The 17,635-nt window shown below is 44.4% G+C and overlaps 1 protein-coding gene across 1 annotated transcript in view; it reads right to left on the bottom strand.

Moving 5' to 3' along the window:
- scn5lab (sodium channel, voltage gated, type V-like, alpha b) overlaps positions 1-17,635 on the bottom strand; it is a 210,496-nt gene that overhangs the window by 86,554 nt on the left and 106,307 nt on the right. The window contains exons 10-16 of the mRNA XM_047349534.1: positions 13,801-13,942; positions 13,047-13,244; positions 12,771-12,953; positions 12,436-12,693; positions 9,379-9,504; positions 2,192-2,312; positions 275-513 (exon numbers count right to left, since the gene is read on the bottom strand). Of these exons, the coding sequence (XP_047205490.1) occupies positions 275-513; positions 2,192-2,312; positions 9,379-9,504; positions 12,436-12,693; positions 12,771-12,953; positions 13,047-13,244; positions 13,801-13,942 (1,267 nt within the window). The remainder of the gene's footprint in view (positions 1-274; positions 514-2,191; positions 2,313-9,378; positions 9,505-12,435; positions 12,694-12,770; positions 12,954-13,046; positions 13,245-13,800; positions 13,943-17,635) is intronic.

Genomic DNA, 17,635 nt, shown 5'->3' with positions numbered 1-17,635 from the left:
CCGTCCGTCCGTCCGTCCATCCATCCATCCATCCATCCATCCAGCCATCCATCATCCATCCGTCCGTCCATCCACCCTTCCATCCATCCACCATCATCCATCCATCCATCCATCCGTCCGTCCGTCCCTCCATCCATCCATCCATCCATCCGTCCATCCGTCCATCCATCCATCCATCCATCCATCCATCCATCCATCCATCCATCCATCCATCCATCCATCCATCCATCCATCCATCCATCCATCCATCCATCCATCCATCCATCCATCCTACCAGGTTTCCGATGGTCAGCATTCCATTGAACTCCTCCGTCATGGGATAATGCTCCATGGCCATGAACAATGTGTTGAGGACGATACAGACAGTGATGGCCAGGTCCAGAAAGGGGTCCATCACCATGATCTTTACCAGCTGTTTCAGCCTCAGCCAGGAGGGGGAGCACTCCCACACCAGGTAGTGGTGGGCGAAGACGTACCAGCAGGGGTGACATTTCTTATGGGACTCCTCGAGTTCTGCTCGAACAATAAAAAAAGACGATCCAGATGATACGAGTGAAGAAAGATGAAATTAATGAAGAAGAACAAAAATACGTAGAAAAAATGACATTTACAATTTTCAGGCATTATGTGATGACCAGCAGAGGGCTGTGATGCCCTGCGTATTCTGGCACCTATCAGTACCAGAATTAACTTTTTCAGCAATTAATAGTTTCTTACTTTATAATCAGTTTAAACGTTTCAGGATTAGGAGACATGATTCTTTTAGAAGAGCTCATAATTTATGGGGCAGAACTTTTGACTTTTTTGACTTGAGAGTTTTTGTGAGCAGCTTGAAAGAATTTCATAGCAAAGTGAGGAAGCAGGGAGTGAAGGGAGCAGAGATGAATCAGAGAGGAGAGCAGTGGGTTTTTGTGTTTTCCTGTATAATGATCTGTTCTCTAAGAGCAGCGACCGCCGAGGGGGAGACGGTGACTCAGCACACCCAACAAACACACACAGGAAGCTGATTGCATGTTAAATGAGGGTGACCACGATGCAACACTCTCCTTCTCCTTTCTTTCATTCAGTTCCTGTGTGTCTCTCTCCTTTCTGACAAACAAAGCCAGTGTTCCCCTGAGGACGGCTGGAGCGATAACACAAACCCAGAGTCTCTTACACAACCCAGTTTTAGCACAACCTGTTAGGGTCCAAGGATTGCTGGGCCGTACTTTATGGGTTTTGACATGTTTTCTGGTTCTGCTTGCACTTTTCCATAATGTTGCATTAATAGAACCATTTCAAGTTTGTTTTGGAGTCATCTTTATTTGTGTCCAGTTTCTTTATTTCATGCTAGCCAGTTTTGTTGCTTCTCTTTCTGATCTTTCAGGACAGCTGGTTCTTGTTAATTATTGCACCGGTTCTGTGTCAGTCCATCACTTTGTAATCGATGGTTTAATTGGTTCTCTAAAAGTTTCTTTGGAGACGTCATAAAAAAACAACTCCACGTGCTGACATCTTTGCAGAGGAGTTTCTTTACTGCTCCCTGAAGGTCCCACCACAACATTTCACTGGGGTTATGGCTTGGACTTTGACTAGGCCATTATAGCATATCTTGTAGGTCAGCTGCTTTGGTTGGGATCCATTGTTCCATTGACAACCCATTTTGGTCCAAGCTTCATTGTTCCAGAAGTCTCGTGGTTCACGTCAGAGGCAGCAAATGCAAGTTGTGTTACTTTAACTGTCCTGTCATGACCTTTAACCTGCTAACTAATGCCTTTAGAGTCTGAGATGGAGCCCTTGGGTTTTGGTCATTTCTCTGAGCTTCACGCTCTGACCTTGAGCTGAACTTTCTGGGACATCCACTCCTGGGACTATCGGCAGCTGTCTGAGATGAGAATAATTTTCCTCTCTGTTGAACGATGGACTTCAGATTATTTAGAGATGACCCTATAACCCATCCCAGGTTGGTGGGCAGCGAACAGTTGCTTCTATAAGGTCATTGCTGATGTCTTTCCATGTTGGCAAACAGCTGAAACTGCTGCTGTTGAGTTCGTATATCAAAGGTATTTTCTTATGACTGTCCTTGGAACGTAAAGACAAACCTGAAAACCAGCTCAACAGCTGTGTTCATTCATAGTGATGACTCTGAGGCTGAGGTTGGTCCAGTAGATAAAAAGTCAAACTAAAGGTTTACTACAGTGTTGCTCCTCACCCTCCATGACGTCTGTCAGGTAGCTGGCAGCACTCAGTGCCCTCCCCCTCCGCTCTGATCCCTGTGTGGATGAAGGTCGAGGTAACAGCATCGTACTGAGTTCTGTGGTGGACGTTGGGACCTAAGACACACAGAGAGGAGGACATTAGTGGACGGACAACGGAAGTGTTGGGATGGTCTCTAACACCAGGAAGTGTCCTGAATCACTTCCTACTACAGGACAACAGGTTCATCAACAGAAGCATCTGGACTTGATTTCTAACTTCTGGAAAGTTTTCAACCTGACCTTCCTGCTGTCAAAGACTCTTCCTGTTCATTCATGAGCTTAATCCGTCCTCCTTTCAGCTGCCAAACAACATACTTCAGTTTCTGTCGGGTCAAACCGCGTGCGTGTTGGAGTTCCCATCGCCACGGCAACAGATGATCAGGTAATGACTGGAGTTCAATGACTGAGAGGAATCATTGTGGAGCTCAGCCGCAGCCAGTTAAAGGACTGCTGAGAGGTCTTTAGATGAGCTGACAAAGATCCACTTGACTCTCGGCTTTAAACCTGCGGCAGCCGCAGCCTCTCCAGCTGTCAGCTGTTTTAAACGCTGATCTTTTTATTTAATGTATAAAACAAAACCCTGTGAAGCAACAGCTCAGACCAGCTGCTCAGGTACATCAACAAGGCAGCCGAACATTCATAGCAACTCTCCCTCCTGTGGAGGAAGCCTACTTCCTGCATACAGACAGGTCCTGCAGGACATACCTAACATTGTCACTAACTGATCGGAGGTGTCCTCTGATTGGCTGCTGTTGGGAACATTCATTTAACTGTTAATAAAGTATCACCAATCCAAGACTTTTCGGCTGAACTTTAGTTTCTTCAGTTTGATGGAGAAACAAGACGAGGATTAACTAAACTAAACTAAACCAATATTTCAGTTTCTGTCATGTTTTTAATCTTCTCCATTCTGTTATTTTCCATATTATAGCAGTTATTCCCACTGCTGTTTAATAACTGCCTCTTTTATGCTGCCGTTACTATTCAGTAACTGCAGCTCAGAAAAAGGAAAATGAATTAAATAAATCAGATTAATGCTCACCTTTAGAATTAAATGAACCCTTTAGGGTTTTTATATAGAGCCCTGTTCTTCAACCCCGATTTAAATCCAATTAAAACACTCAATTAAAAACATTCAATTTACTTCTACATAATTTAGATCATTTATAACTTTTGACATGCCATAAATGTGTAAAATATAAATAAATCGTATTTCCAAACTGGTCTTTCTATCAGAAGCAAGCTTCTTGTTTTTACCATCACTCACCAGATAAGTCAACGTTTTCCTCCACAGCAAATAATTTACTACCAGGTGAGGTGGAGCACTAGCGGAACAACGGACCCAACAGCCATCACATGCAGCTGCTGATTTAATCAATTATTCACTGAAACAAATAGTATCAGTCTGGAGTTCACCCACTGTATCAACAAACAGTTCAGAAGATCTTGAACTTTGATTAAAAAGGGGAAAGAATACGAGACTGCTCAGCTAAAACCATCTCAGAGGATTTGATATGGAAGCAGATCTAGAAAGTCATGGAAGAAACCAGAAAACTATCATTCCAATGGATCCAATCACCGCCCAGTCAACAATCAGGCTCAGGGTGATCAAAGACGATAAGAAGGTATCTACATGAAGCTATCACCAAGGAGGACCCTGAAAGACCCACTGTCGGCCAAAGGAATAAGGAGCAACCTTTTATGATGAAAGGAAGATTTTTCTTGTGGGGTCTATTTAAGACCCCCAACTCTGGATTCAAGCTACTGAACCCTGTGAAGCATGGTGGCACAGGCATCATGGCATGGGTTTTTTCATGCTACCAATACATCTTCAGGTCTCCTAAGATCTTTGATTGCTTTCACAAATGCTTAATGGTGGCAGGACCAATTACTAGATTTAGGGGGTAAATACTTTTCACATAGATTGGTTTGGATACCAATTTTTCTTTTTGTCGTGAGGTAAAAACATTTCACAGCACTGTAGTTAATATACCAAACCTGGTAGTTGGTGAATAGATGTGAAGTGGGAGGCAGCAGAAGCAGTTCTCTATTTTAACAAGCTGTTGGTTCAGTGATGCTGACTTTATTTGTGAAAGCTCACATCATGACAGGATGCTGGTGATTTCTGATGAATGAGATGTGAGCAGCCGGGCAGCAGGACAGGATCAGTTTATGTTAATTTCATTAAAGGTCCATGCTAGTGTGGACAGGTCCTTAAGACTGAAGACCAACTCACAGGTTCTGACCCTGAGGAGAGAGGGAAAGCTGCAGTTCTGGATTTCTGCAGCTACTGTAGCTGTTGTTGTATTTTCATGCATTCACCCCAACCATTTAAATAATGTGCAGTTTGTAAAGCTGAGCCATGGAGTGGTCCCAGGCATACGGAGGCATAAAACGCTCCAGTTTAATCAAGTGTAAGTTGTCTTTGACTCCAGAACTTCTCCCACCTGATAACTCTGTAAAGGTGAACCTCACAGGGTTCCCAGGTGAGTGTCTGACCTCTTAGTTATGCATGAACCTGCATGAACCTCACCTGCACAGGTGTAATTACATAACGCTTCCTGACAGAACCCCTCCTATGAGCCGTGACGCACGGAGCTGAAGGTCGCCACCCACACCGACGCCTCCATCCTGTCTGTGAGGCGGCAGGAAAGCACCAGGGAAACACTCTCACAGCAGTGAACTCCTAACAGCCTCCATCCCAGTTCTAATTCAGCTTCCTCCGGCTGCTGCGGGTCGCCATGGTGACATTTCTCTGCTAATAAAGCATGTGCTGTCTCCATCTTCCTCCCACTCAGATCTGCATCGGTCGGAGCAGCAGGACGACAGGTCTGTGTTGTTCGTGGACAAGAGGAGGCAGAAACGCTTTGTGTCACAACATGACACCGTGAACTGAGCTCAGACCAGCTGAGAACTCCCACTCAGCCCCTGCAGTTCCCCTCATGTTTGTTAGGAAGAAACATTTCTACACTAAGCAGGAAGTCTTTATCTGTGGCAGCCAGACTCAACATGGAGGATCAGCCTAATATAAGAACAACTGAGCCAGGATTTAGCAAAGTCTGTCCACCTGGTCTTTATCACTTTCCCTCGGCTCTCTCTCGGCTGCTTGGTAAGACGTTGATGCAAACAATTAGAAAGTGGTTTTTGTGGGTTAAAAAGCACAGTGTTCTCCCGGCGTTGGATGGGTTCATGTTGTTGGGTTTTAGGCTGGGCGGCTGTGACCAAGCGCTGGATGAAAGCTGGTACATTTCAGACTGGACTCATTAGCAAACTAACTAACAGCACCTGGGTGGACCTCTGGCCCAGGACAAGAAACAAGAAGATGGAAACTGCAAAAAGCAGAGTCACAATCTTAAAATTAGAATTGTCTAGTCAAAGTTCAGACTGAAATCCAACTGAGAACCTGTGGCAAGAATTGCTTTGTTCTTTTACAAAGAAGAAACAAAGTCTGTAGATGTACAAAGTTGGTGGAGATAAACCCCAAAATACCTGCAGCCAGAGGAGGTTCTACTGAGTTCTGACTCAGGAAGATTATCAAATTTTTATTTCTAAAAAAATATTGGCCAATCACATAAAATCTCAAACAAAACATGCAGAAGTCTGTAGCTGGAACATCATAAAACGTGCAAACATTTAAGGGGTGTGAATACTTTTGCTCAGTAAGATAATGAAGCAAACCAAACATTGAAACATAAAAATGTTTCTTGAACCTTTCATCTGTATTGATGAACATATAAAACACCATAGGGTAACATTGTCCAAGGTTAAGAAGCATTATCTCTCTGAGATGGCCTTCTTCAGCCTCCTCTTCATCTCCTGGTTATATAACGGTGAAGGTCTGCAGGGCAGCCTGTGTACAGGTGGAGAAACCTGAACACCTGCAGGCTGCTGTGTTTGTCCTCATCATGCTGTATTTCCCGTCTGATGGAGGAACTTCACAGACAGGTTGGAAATAAATACAGTCCCTGAAGTCCTGGAGCTCTGAGGATTCTCAGCTCCTCCTGGGTTTCTTCAAGCTTGATTCTGAGAGTCAGGATGAGACTGAGAAAACATCCTGGTCGGGAAAATAAATCTCTAACAACAAACCAAACGAAACAAACGGACATTTCCTTTGCTTTTCCCTTAAAACTCACTAACAACTCTTTAAATTCTGATGGTAAAAATACAGAAAATAAATTCTCTCATGGTTTCCTGTTCAGCAGTTTTCTTAGATGTTGGCGACATTTCACAACTAATATTTATCTCATTATAAGAGCAATCTAGAGCTCAAGCTTTATCCACTCAGAAATCTTAAGCTCTGTGAACTCTGCATAAACAAGATGTTGGTTTTATTACATAATTCGCCTTAAAAATACAGCCAGCTTAAGGTCAACAGACATAAACAAATGTCCACACATTAGCATGAGCAAAAACAGGGCTTGTCTTCATCTCTGCATGAGTCATGCAGCATTTTCACCTCTGCTGCATGAAGCACATCATACATGAACGCTGCTGGAGAGAGGAAGCCAACAGGAAACACTGTTGGTGGTTCTTCAGTAACATCTGGTTAAAGAGCAGACACCATCTGAACTAATCCTGCTAGAAATTGCAATCTGTTAGTAGGCTGAACCGATCCCAGTCTATTTCTAAGCATCATTGCAAAGACAACATCTAAATGTGGTGTTCTCCAAGGTTCTGTACAAGGCCCTCTTTTCTCCAACACATAAAAATAATATTTTTAAAGATATTTTTTTTTTGTCATTAGTGGCCTTTATTTTTTTTATTTTTTGACAGTAGGCAGACAGGAAAGAGGGGTAGAGAGAGGGGGAGACATTCGGCAAATGTCGCCGGGTCCAGGACTCGAACCCTGGACAGCTGTTTTGAGGACTATAGCCTCTGCATATGGTCGCGCGCTTTGGCCCGTACACCATCAGCGCCACGCCCAACACATAAAAATTATTGTAAAAACTTTGTCATCAGGGCAGATCGGTACCTTTTTCACAACCACTGTCAGGCTCATAAACTTATTTTCAAGCCAATCTATCCATCTGTAAAATACCAACCTGAAAACAACCCCTTATAACGTTAAGGTGCTCTTGGAAGACCTACTGTACAACGCAGGAGTCCAACAAAAAGCATACGAGGAAGACACAAAGGTCTGACAAAATGTTTCATCCAAAACTAACACCCATCTCTAACTGAGAGACCTCAAGATCTTTCCAGACCAGCAGAGATAGTGGGTGTGTCCCAATTCAGGGGCTGGATCCTTCGAAGGCCGTATTTGTAGGCCGATTACGTCACAAGGCTGTCCCAATTCATGAATCCTTCCAAGACTCCTTCAAATGCAGATTTGAAGGATGGGTTGTGAGTATCCTTCGCGGTCCATCTTTTCCCATGATTCCCATGATTGTTCAAGCAGGGGCAGCCAAAAGCTGTGATTAAATTGTGAAAAATTACACTTTCTGTGACACAAATTAACTTTTACAATGTTTTTAGTGCGGGAATATAACTATGTAGACATGAAAAATCTGCTTGATTTATCAAGACATCACTTAATTTCAAACGTGCTTCGACGTGTTCGGAGTTTTCCGCTCCCGCCGTAGTAACTGCCGGCTTGCCTCGCCAGCCTTCCCGCCGGTGAGGCTAGACCGTGCCAATCCGCAGCTGCTCACCTCCGGCCTCCGTGGTTTTAGCGGTCGACGAAGGACCCAGCCCACGTAGACCGGGTCCTTCGAAGGATCCAGCCCCTGAATTGGGACATACCCATATAGTTGATCCCACCAAGTTCAGGATCTGCCCCCAGTATGTCCTTCAGCAGGATGTGCCCCGAGAACCTCCAAAAGGAGTAAATGAGTAAACCTTGAGGTTCTCTCATTGAGGTTCTGTCCAGAACAGAACATCAGGAACACCAGTTCACCAGTTCCTGGACATCAGGAACTGGTGAACATTTAAAATATTCTGAGAATGTGGACAGAGCTCTTACTTTGGTGGATCAGACAGTCCACAACAGCAGCCCAATACATTAGCTCCCCTACAGAATGGCTCAGGAAACAAGGTCTTAACTTGCTCCAGATCCACAAAGCACACATAGTCTGGAAAACTCAACTCCCCTGACAGGCCGAGATAAATCATTTGATTCAGGTGTGGAAGAGCAGCCTAGGAAGGTCCATCTCTGCAGCAGGGTAACCTTTGGTGGGATAATCACTTGAAATGCTGAGGAAACAACTTTATTAATAAAGTTGTTTCCTCGGCATTTCAAGTGTTGCTGGAGTCGTCCCTCACCAGATTTGTTTGTCCCTCTCAAAATCACCTTGGAAGTAGATGAAGTTGTGCCAGAAAGTTTTGAATCTTTGTAGGCCACACTTTCCCAGGGAGAAGGAAAGCCTCAATAGTTGGGCTCCCCTTCCTAGTTCCCTTTATGGAAAACTGGGACACCCATCCCAGCCTGTTCACGTAACAAAGAAGAAGCTTTTCTGCCACATCAGTCCAAAAAGGCTTCAGAACCATCAGCATCTCAGAGTGAATGACATCATCTCCTGATGTCCTTCTGTGGAGGGCTGTTTTAACTATCTTAGGGTCTTCTGCACTGCGAAGGACTTGGACTAGTCCTTCAGGCCAACCAAGTCGATGGCCTCTCTGAATTCCTTCAACACTCAAACGTTGGTTTCTGCAGCCACAGAAGCTGCAGTTCCTCACCACTCAGCAACATGTGAGCTGCTCCAGGAGTCCTGAGAACCAACCAAGTCCTTCCTCCACCAGTGGGTCATCAGGGGTCAACACAATAGGAACCATTATTCAGATTCTCTGTATTTATTTAGCTAATGGATAAAATGTATAATAATGAGTTACACAATAGGATGACTGGGTTGACTGAAACCAGGGTTTCTCTACAGGAGGGACCCATCAGGAGCGTGTCCCTGTTGGTTTCTGGCCCACAGCAGAGACTCAGGTTAGATGTTTCTGATCCTGGGGGGTGGGGGTACCATGACACAGTTATCTGAGCTGGTTCATATGAGTGTGTGTGTGTGTGTGTGTGTGTGTGTATATATCTCCATGATATCAGAGTGCAGTTATGCAGAGCGCTTTTTCATAATTTACATATCTGGGTGGTGGACGGCTGCATGCTGCACCAGTGTTTCCACTCTGAGGAAGCCATACTCACACTCTCCTCCTTGACCTTCTCCATAGTGCACGCAGACAACTGCCCCTGAAGCGGCGGAGGGGAAAGCCCGTTCTGATCCATGGAGACAAACAGCTTCCCGTTGACGTTCAGGGTTGGATAAAACACCTGGAGACAGAAGTTAGAAACCTGATCAGATGTTTGGTATGTTTAGGTTTAATCTGGCTGATCTCATCTGGTTCTACCTCAGTTAATCATCTCTAATCCAGAGTTCAAACAACACTCTGTCAGAGATTAACGAGTCCTAAATGCCTGCCACGACTGGGGTTTGGTTACCAACAGCCAGGCAGGATTCACACGTCCGCTCTGTGATAACGACAGCTGGACCTTAGTGACAGTCCTGTAGGACTTCCTGGATGGAGTCTCTGCAACTGGTTAAGATGAATTATTCCCACATCTTCACTGCAGAACACGTTAGCAAGGTCAAGCAAAAGGCTCGAGGTTATCTGCATGATATATGACGTCATAAAGAAGGAGGAGCCAAAGACAAATTTCTCTAAATAAGACATTTAACAGATGAATAATTGTTATTAGTGTGATAGTGTTGATAACTGGAGTTAAAATCTCAACTATCAGCCAAAGTCTAATGCTGAAAATGTTTTCCATTCTTCCTCTGAACCGTTGACTAGCTTCATGATGGACTTCTCTGGACCTCTGAGGGTCTCCTGTGGTAACCGTCAGCAGTAGATCCTTTAGATCCTGGAAGGCACGAGGTGGAGCCTTCATGGAACAGATTTATTTCTCAGTTGGAGGTGAGATCCAGAGAGTCTAGAAGCCTAAAACGTTCTTGAAGGTTCAGGTTCCTGGTGAGCTAGCAGTTTTCCAGGAATAAGGTGTAGAAGCACTGCTTTGTGGTCCTTAAACACAGATTTATCAGTGTAGCATTTCTTTGTGTAAAATGTAATGTCACAAGAATAAAAAGACAGGAATCACTTAGATTTGGTCCGGTGTCAGGTTCTTTTCTTAGTTTAATATGTGCTTTAACTCGTTCATATTTGGTTTTTAAGTTTTGTTCTTAGTTATTGTAGGTCTTTGGAGATTTCAGTTCCTGTTTTATTTTGTTCGTCTGTCTTTTTCTGTGCGCTTGGTTGTGTCTCCTGATTGTTTGAGTTATTTCTCCAGTTCCTGAGTATTTAGTCACCTGTGGTCTTGTCTCCAGGTCAAGCTCGTGTTGGACCTGCTTAGTTATTGTCTCCCTGCGTTCTCCAGAGCAGCCTGTTGTTCGGCAGTCTCACCTGTTTTAGATCCATGAATCAGTGTTGTCAGAACCTGTCCTGGTCCATTTGTAGTCCTGCTGGCTGTGCTCCTAACTCTTGGTGTCACCCAGCGTGTACCGTTCATTTTGACCTTTTATTTGATTCAATCAGTTCGGCCTACCTCCTGCTTGCATTGAGTCCTACAACAACTCTACTACTGTCATTCTTCCGTAGCAAACAGAGTAATGACCTCAGCTGGAAGACTGATAACGGTTTCCACAGGTGAATTATGACAGGTGTGTTTCTGTAGCAGGAATCAGGGGAAATCAGGTGATGTTTGAGCTTCTAAGAAAAGTGTCCAATATCAAGATATTTGAACCACTACCAGATTAATTGCCAAAAGGACAAACTTGACCCTGTTTCTGGGTTTTTGCTTCCTTAGAGTTTTAGTGCCAGGTCCTGCGCACTGCATAACCACCCTTAAGCTGTCATATAAGAATGGCCACCAGAGGGCAGAAGAGGCAGCATCTGTGTTTAGCAGACAGACAGGATGCTGGTAAATGCTTTCGAAGCTCCGCCCACGTCCATTACGCACTGCGTGTAGGGCGCCATAAAAAATCAGGCACGTGAAAAATCATCAAAATTAAAATGATCATAATAGCAATATCTTTAAAATTTAAATGTGTAGTGTGTTATTAAATAAGCAATACAAAATAAAAATGTTTGCAGAAACAAAATATGGACCTCTCTCCAGCAGTACCCCCCTCCCCCACCTCCCAGTGGTCTGCCTTACACCTGTTTGGACACACCTGTGTTTGGACATGGCCTCCACATGCATGAAGTGTTGGTGCAGAAAAGAGAAGAAAGAAGAGACAGTGGGATGATGCTTGCGCGTCGCTTGCATGTAAGACAATGTTTTACATACCAGCCCTTGTGTTCGTGTCTACGTTCATGTTCAGACTATTTCTGACCTCTCTTAACTTGGGCTCAAGTTTACCTAGCATGCTGCATTCAGCACTTTATTTGGCGTGAGCTGTGAACTATGAACCCAGCATGTATTTGAAGTGAAAAAGGCACGCTACAAGTGATATTTAACAAAGTCCTGAGCTGATGAATGGAAAAGGTCTTGGTAACGTGAAGGTAGGAAAAACCTTCCAAATAGAACTGTCAAAGTAACACGTAAATGCTCGTTAACGTCATTTCCTTTTAACAGCGTTAACTCATTTAATGTGCGACTGACGTGCTTTTTGGACCTCATGGGCGCTGTAATTTGAACGTTATTTCGTTTTCTGTTTCTCCCGTTTCTTAAAAAGCCGGGGAGACAGCTTCACTCTGTCCCGCCTCCTGTCCACCTGTCCTACTGGGCGCGCTCAGAGCAGCTGTGGGCGACCCTCAGTAGCGGCTGACAGGGAGAGAAAAAGAAAGAACCTTTGAGGTTTTTACTATTGTAGACCAAAAAATGTAACAAAGCATCATTTCACATGCAGTTGTTCACTACTGAAGCAACACTAAACATCTCTGAATAAATGAAAAATGATAAATACCAAAGCAACAAAGACAGGAGAAATGATCCCATGTTCAGCTTGTTATATCTGTCCTAATTCATAAATGATTTACTCTGAACAGCAGAGTTGAAGTCTGTTTATCTAAAATAATCTGGAGAGGTTCTGCAGACTTTGAAGGTTGTTTGTTCTGATAAACTCCTCCTAATGAATCTGGTCATGATCATATAAGTCAGTTTCCTCTGTATAGTCAGACCTTTTTCATGTTTTTAGGGGTTTGCATCATGTGAAAACAGAACAAAAAAGGACTTATTCTAACAGCAATTTATAGGATGACTCACCTGGGAGTTCCTGCTGGCTGTGCTGTAGGTGCTCAGTCTCCGTTTGGGCCATGGATTGGGCAGGATACCACTGAAAGTTCCCCCGCTGTATGTTCTGCCTTCGACGCCCTCCACAACATCACCCGGGACGCTGAATTCATCGTCAGCCATCTCCCCTTCCGACCCTCGGCTCCTCAGCCGGAAGTTAAAGATGGATGAGACCTGACTGCTTCGTCGAGTCCTCGTGGAGAAGGAGCGAGCGAGGAGAGGATGGAGGGCCTGAAGGTGGAGAGGACAGAGGAAGCTTTTATTTTGAAGGATTCAAACTCTGACGCACTGAGAAGGTTATGACTCACCTTTCCTCCGTCCATCAAGTCCACTTGCAGCAGCTTTTCCTCTGACAGGTTTCCCTCCCGTTCAGCCACACCCATCAGCGCTTGGCTCCGCCTCCGCTCCTCGGAGCTGTCCAATGGCGGGCCAAGCGGTGAGAGGTCTGGAGACGTCAGGGAATCAGAGTCAGGTGGTTTCTGTGCAGCGATCTGGTGGAAAAATGAATGAATGAATAAAAGGACTGAAACAGTAACAACAAACAGGCCGTAATGGTTCTACTGGGGGACTTATGGACCTCTTACCTGCTGCTCTTTCTTAAGTCTCTCCATTGCCTGCTGGAACTCGCGCTCCTTCTGACACGCCTCGGCGATGGTGGCCTGGTTCTGCTCCTCGTACGCCATGGCAACCACGGCTAGAATGAGGTTGATCAGGTAGAAGGAGCCCAGGAAGATGACCACCACGAAGAACACCATGTAGGTCTTACCGGCTGACCGCAGCGTCTGGAGTCCCATCAAACCCGACAAAGCAAAGACACAGAAGAAGAAGAAAATGTGCGGTTAGCTTACAGGGATGTAATCATGTGATGTTTAACAGCTGCTATGTTGAAGTAAGCAAGTTAGGTTTTTGGTTTCTCTCCATAATGTTTCTTCTCCACCTAGTACTTCTCCTCTGTCACTGTCACTCCTCTGGCATTTCTATCTCCAGATTTCAGGAAGCTAAAGCTGCTTCTAGTCTGAATCACTTTTCTAGTTGCAGGCAGGGGGAAGAGAAAACTGGTCATCCCAATTCATTTTCTATGGGAAAAACACATTTTGGACAAACCTAAATGTTTTTAAAAATATAAAAAGCAGAAGTCGGAACACATTTTTCTGGAATGTAAAAAATGTTATAGGGTTGAAATAAGAGAAAGTCTGCAGGAGTTCCTGACCAACAGCCGGCCTTCACACAACGAATCCTGACACTTTCACCCAGGGCTGAATGTAGGAAGCATCAAAGTGTGCCCATAAATGAAAACATAACAGCTTTAAGTCTCCTCTCTGAGATCCTGAGCATTACATGATGGTAGAGGTTCTCCCAGTAGTCCTGGGTCATCAGCCGGAACAACGACAGGAAGGCCCATCCGAACGTGTCGAAGCTGGTGTATCCGTAGTTTGGATTTCTTCCTGTTTTCAGACAGTCAAACCCATCTGGACACTTTCTGCAACACAGAAGAACAACAGGAGTCCCTGAGTGTGAAAGTCTGTTTAAAACGGTGTCTTTTATCACCTGCATGGATATCTGCAGCTTCTCAGGTGATTACATAACTCCAGTGTTGGTCTCAGAGACGTGAAATATGTAGCAGTGCTGCTTTCCGCAGAACGTGGGCGCAAGGTGACATTTTCAAGCATCCCTCTCTGCAGTTACTCCTGACAGGGTCCAAAGGCTTGTTACCGAGTGCGACCCACCCACAATCACAGTAGAAGACTACAGAAGACACCACAGATTGGTCATTAATTCCACATCCATATCTCATCACGCTCATCTCTGCTGGATGAAAACATCCCAGCAGCCAGTCCACAGGTGAGCCATCAGTGGAGCTGCTTGGCCCACGGCTCAGATGGAGAACTCCATATGAACTGGGACCAACAGAAACTTGTTCTGGATGTTCAGGAGGTGTTTCCTCTGAGAAGGAAGATGTCCTGACATCAACGGCATCACAGGTGCAGAAGCCTCAACCAGCTCAGTCAGAGCTCAGTCAGAGCTTTGTTGGACCAAGGTCCAACAAAGCTCTGACTGAGCTCCACAGTGAGACACAGAAAAGGTTGCTGCTGAGCAGACACTACCCTGGGACTCAAACCAACAACCCTGAGGACACAGACACACTGTGTTGTCCCCGATCCCAGGTGGGACCACCCCTGCTGGGCTGCTGCAGACAGCAAGGAGGCCTCACTCACATCCATCCTCCCTGCCTGTATGTGTACCTACCTTACTGAAGCAGACTGAGACGGAAACTCACGAGGGACATAAAGGTGGGAATAAAGACCAGAGAAGGAGCCAATTACACATAAAGCATAGTATGAGGTTACTGTACATGTAGATTACTATTAGCAGTGTGTGGTCTCAAAATGTTTTATACATAAATATCTGAAAAGAATCAATTTACTGTGATACCCCTGAATACCACAGTGAAACAAGGTGGTGGCAGCATCATGCTGTGGGGGATGCTGCCAAGGGAAGATGGATGGAGCTAAATCCAGGACAATCCAGGAAGAAAACCTGCGAAATGCTGGAGAAGACTGGAGACTTTTCAACTCCTCTCCAGGGGGGTTAAAAGTGGGCACTGTGAAGGACAAACAAGGCAAATAATAAATAAATAAGTACACCGTGTACCACTGCTTCGTTAGCCTCACCATGATTCATTCCTTTGTGATGTAATATAACATAATATCTGTTAATAATGATGCAGTAGTCATAACCCGCTACTTCATAGTCCTTAAGGAGCATCTAATGATTTATACATTTTAATAAATTAGTTTAATGAAAAATCCTTTTTACTGAAATAGAAAAGAATTTACAAAAAAAAAAAATCTGCTTTTAGGGAGAAAGTCTAAAAAGATTTAGATTTAGAGCTAAACTGTAATGAGGACCTCATTGTTATTCTTTACCAACCTGTTGGTCAGAAGATACTTTGAGTTTTATTATTACAGGATCTACATTAGTTAACATGAAACATGAATCTAATATCACAATCATTTTTATTCGCCAAGATTGTAACACAAACCTGGCACTGACCTTGGTTCCACTATGCTTTTAAATCTAAATATATAAGCTGGGAAATAAAAATAAAAGTATTTTTATTGTAAATATGCACATATAAAGTGTTTGGATCTGGACCCTCTGACTGTTCAGTGTCCATCAGAGAGACCGCCTGGGGGGAGAAACTGTCTCTGTGGCGCCACCTAAAGGTAAAAACCTAAATAGTTTGTGTTCAGGATGTGTGGGGTCTGCAGAGATGTTAGCTGCCCTTCTCCTCACTCTAGACTCTACAAGTTCTGGATGGATGGAAGGTCAGCCCTGATGATCCTCTCTGCAGACCTGATTGGTCCCTGAGGTCTGAACTTGTGGGAAGCCTTTCACAGAGCCGACCCGCTTCTCATTGGGTCATGAGTCATCCTGGGCATGATAATAAAGGTAATGCAGCTGCCTGTCCAAACCACACTCACTGCTAATGTAGGTTAAATCTGGAACCATCTGGGTTTACAGAACCTCACTCTGACCCAAATGGTACAGGAACAAGGATCAGTGCTAACTGGATCAAACGGATTCAGATCTGCTGATGCTACTCTTCAAAGTGACTGAAGCAGTGCATGATAAACATGCACACACACACACACACACACACACACACACACACACACAGAGTGAAATGTGTGTCATTCCTGCACTTCCATCCATCCGTCTCCTGATGAGTGAGTCAATGTGGTGGCATGTGAGAGAGTGTGTGATGGCTCTGTCGCTTTCCATCATCACAGTCCTGTGTGTGTGTGTGTGTGTGTGTGTGTGTGTGTGTGTGTGTGTGTGTGTGTGTGTAAAGTGTCACAGCATGACAGCTAGCAGTTATCTCCAACACACACCTCCGTCTGTGTTAATGGAGGGACGCCACTTGAGAACCACCACTCACACTGAAGGAGGCCCCTCAGTGGGGGCCACTAACACCCAGGCAACACACACACACACACACACACACACACACACACACACACAGATATAAGGTCTACACAGTCTGCTGCAGTGGAGACACAAACATTCAAACACTTCCAGTCTAAATGTAGACCCAGTCTCACGGTACCAGAGAACATGACCCGTCAGCTTACATTAAGAACACACACTTTAGAGAAATGAGATGTTTTCAATCACAGACCATCATGTTGGATGTCTGCTGAGAACAACAGCATGTCCCTGTGAGGTGAAGTCAGACCAGATTTACAGACATGAAGTAATAATTTAGACCCAGAGGTTCTGATCCGCTCATCCTGGACATGAATCAGGTCAAACTGGGGCTTTAAATGATTTATTTGAATGGTTCTATAAATAACTGCAGTAATGTTTGACACTCCTGGGTCTCTTTGTGCCAGAGGGAAATCTAGACCAATCAGCAGAAAACAAGTCAGCTCGTTGATCATGATTTGTTTCAAATAAAGATTCATTTGAATTAATGTTGCTGCTGATTTTTGACGCTCCCAGCTCCGATAATCCCAGCCCCCCCAATAAAACCCAATGAGCATAAATGGGATGGGTTTTTTCAGTGTATTTTTCCTATAAAAACAGACTTTTGATATGGTAAGAACTGAAGTTCATAATAATATTAATGGAAAACATTGATTAGTTATACCTCATATTTTATGACATTTTACAAAAAGAGCACTTCTTGTATCCAGTGACTGATGTGAAGAACAAACTGAAGGAACCCAGAGGGTTAGAACAACAACCCAAGGTTAACTTGGTTATCGGTAGAACATTACATCAAATGGTAAATGGACTGAACTTCTACAGCGCCTTTCCAGTCATCCTGACCACTCAAAGCACTTTACACAGGAGCCACATTTACCCAGACACACATTCATACGCAGATCGGTGGGCAATTTGAAGTGCCTTGCCCAGGGGCACATTGACATGTGCCAGAAGGAAGCTGGAATTGAACCCACAACTTTCAGATTGCAAGACGACCACTCCTCCCACTGAGCCACAGTCGCCTCGCCTACATCCACACGGTTCTATGCTTTTATAACTTATTTTTGACAAAAGAAATGATTTGTCATGTCTGGCACTCATCCCAGAAATAAAAGGACAAATTCTACTTCCTTTGACCCTCCTGACCTCTTTGTGGCACCAGCAGAACAGAATTCTCACC

Source organism: Girardinichthys multiradiatus, chromosome 21 (genome assembly GCF_021462225.1).
Source record: "Girardinichthys multiradiatus isolate DD_20200921_A chromosome 21, DD_fGirMul_XY1, whole genome shotgun sequence".
NCBI lineage: Eukaryota > Metazoa > Chordata > Actinopteri > Cyprinodontiformes > Goodeidae > Girardinichthys > Girardinichthys multiradiatus.
Note: the sequence above shows the minus strand (reverse complement) of the source record. Positions and strands in the feature narration are given on the sequence as shown.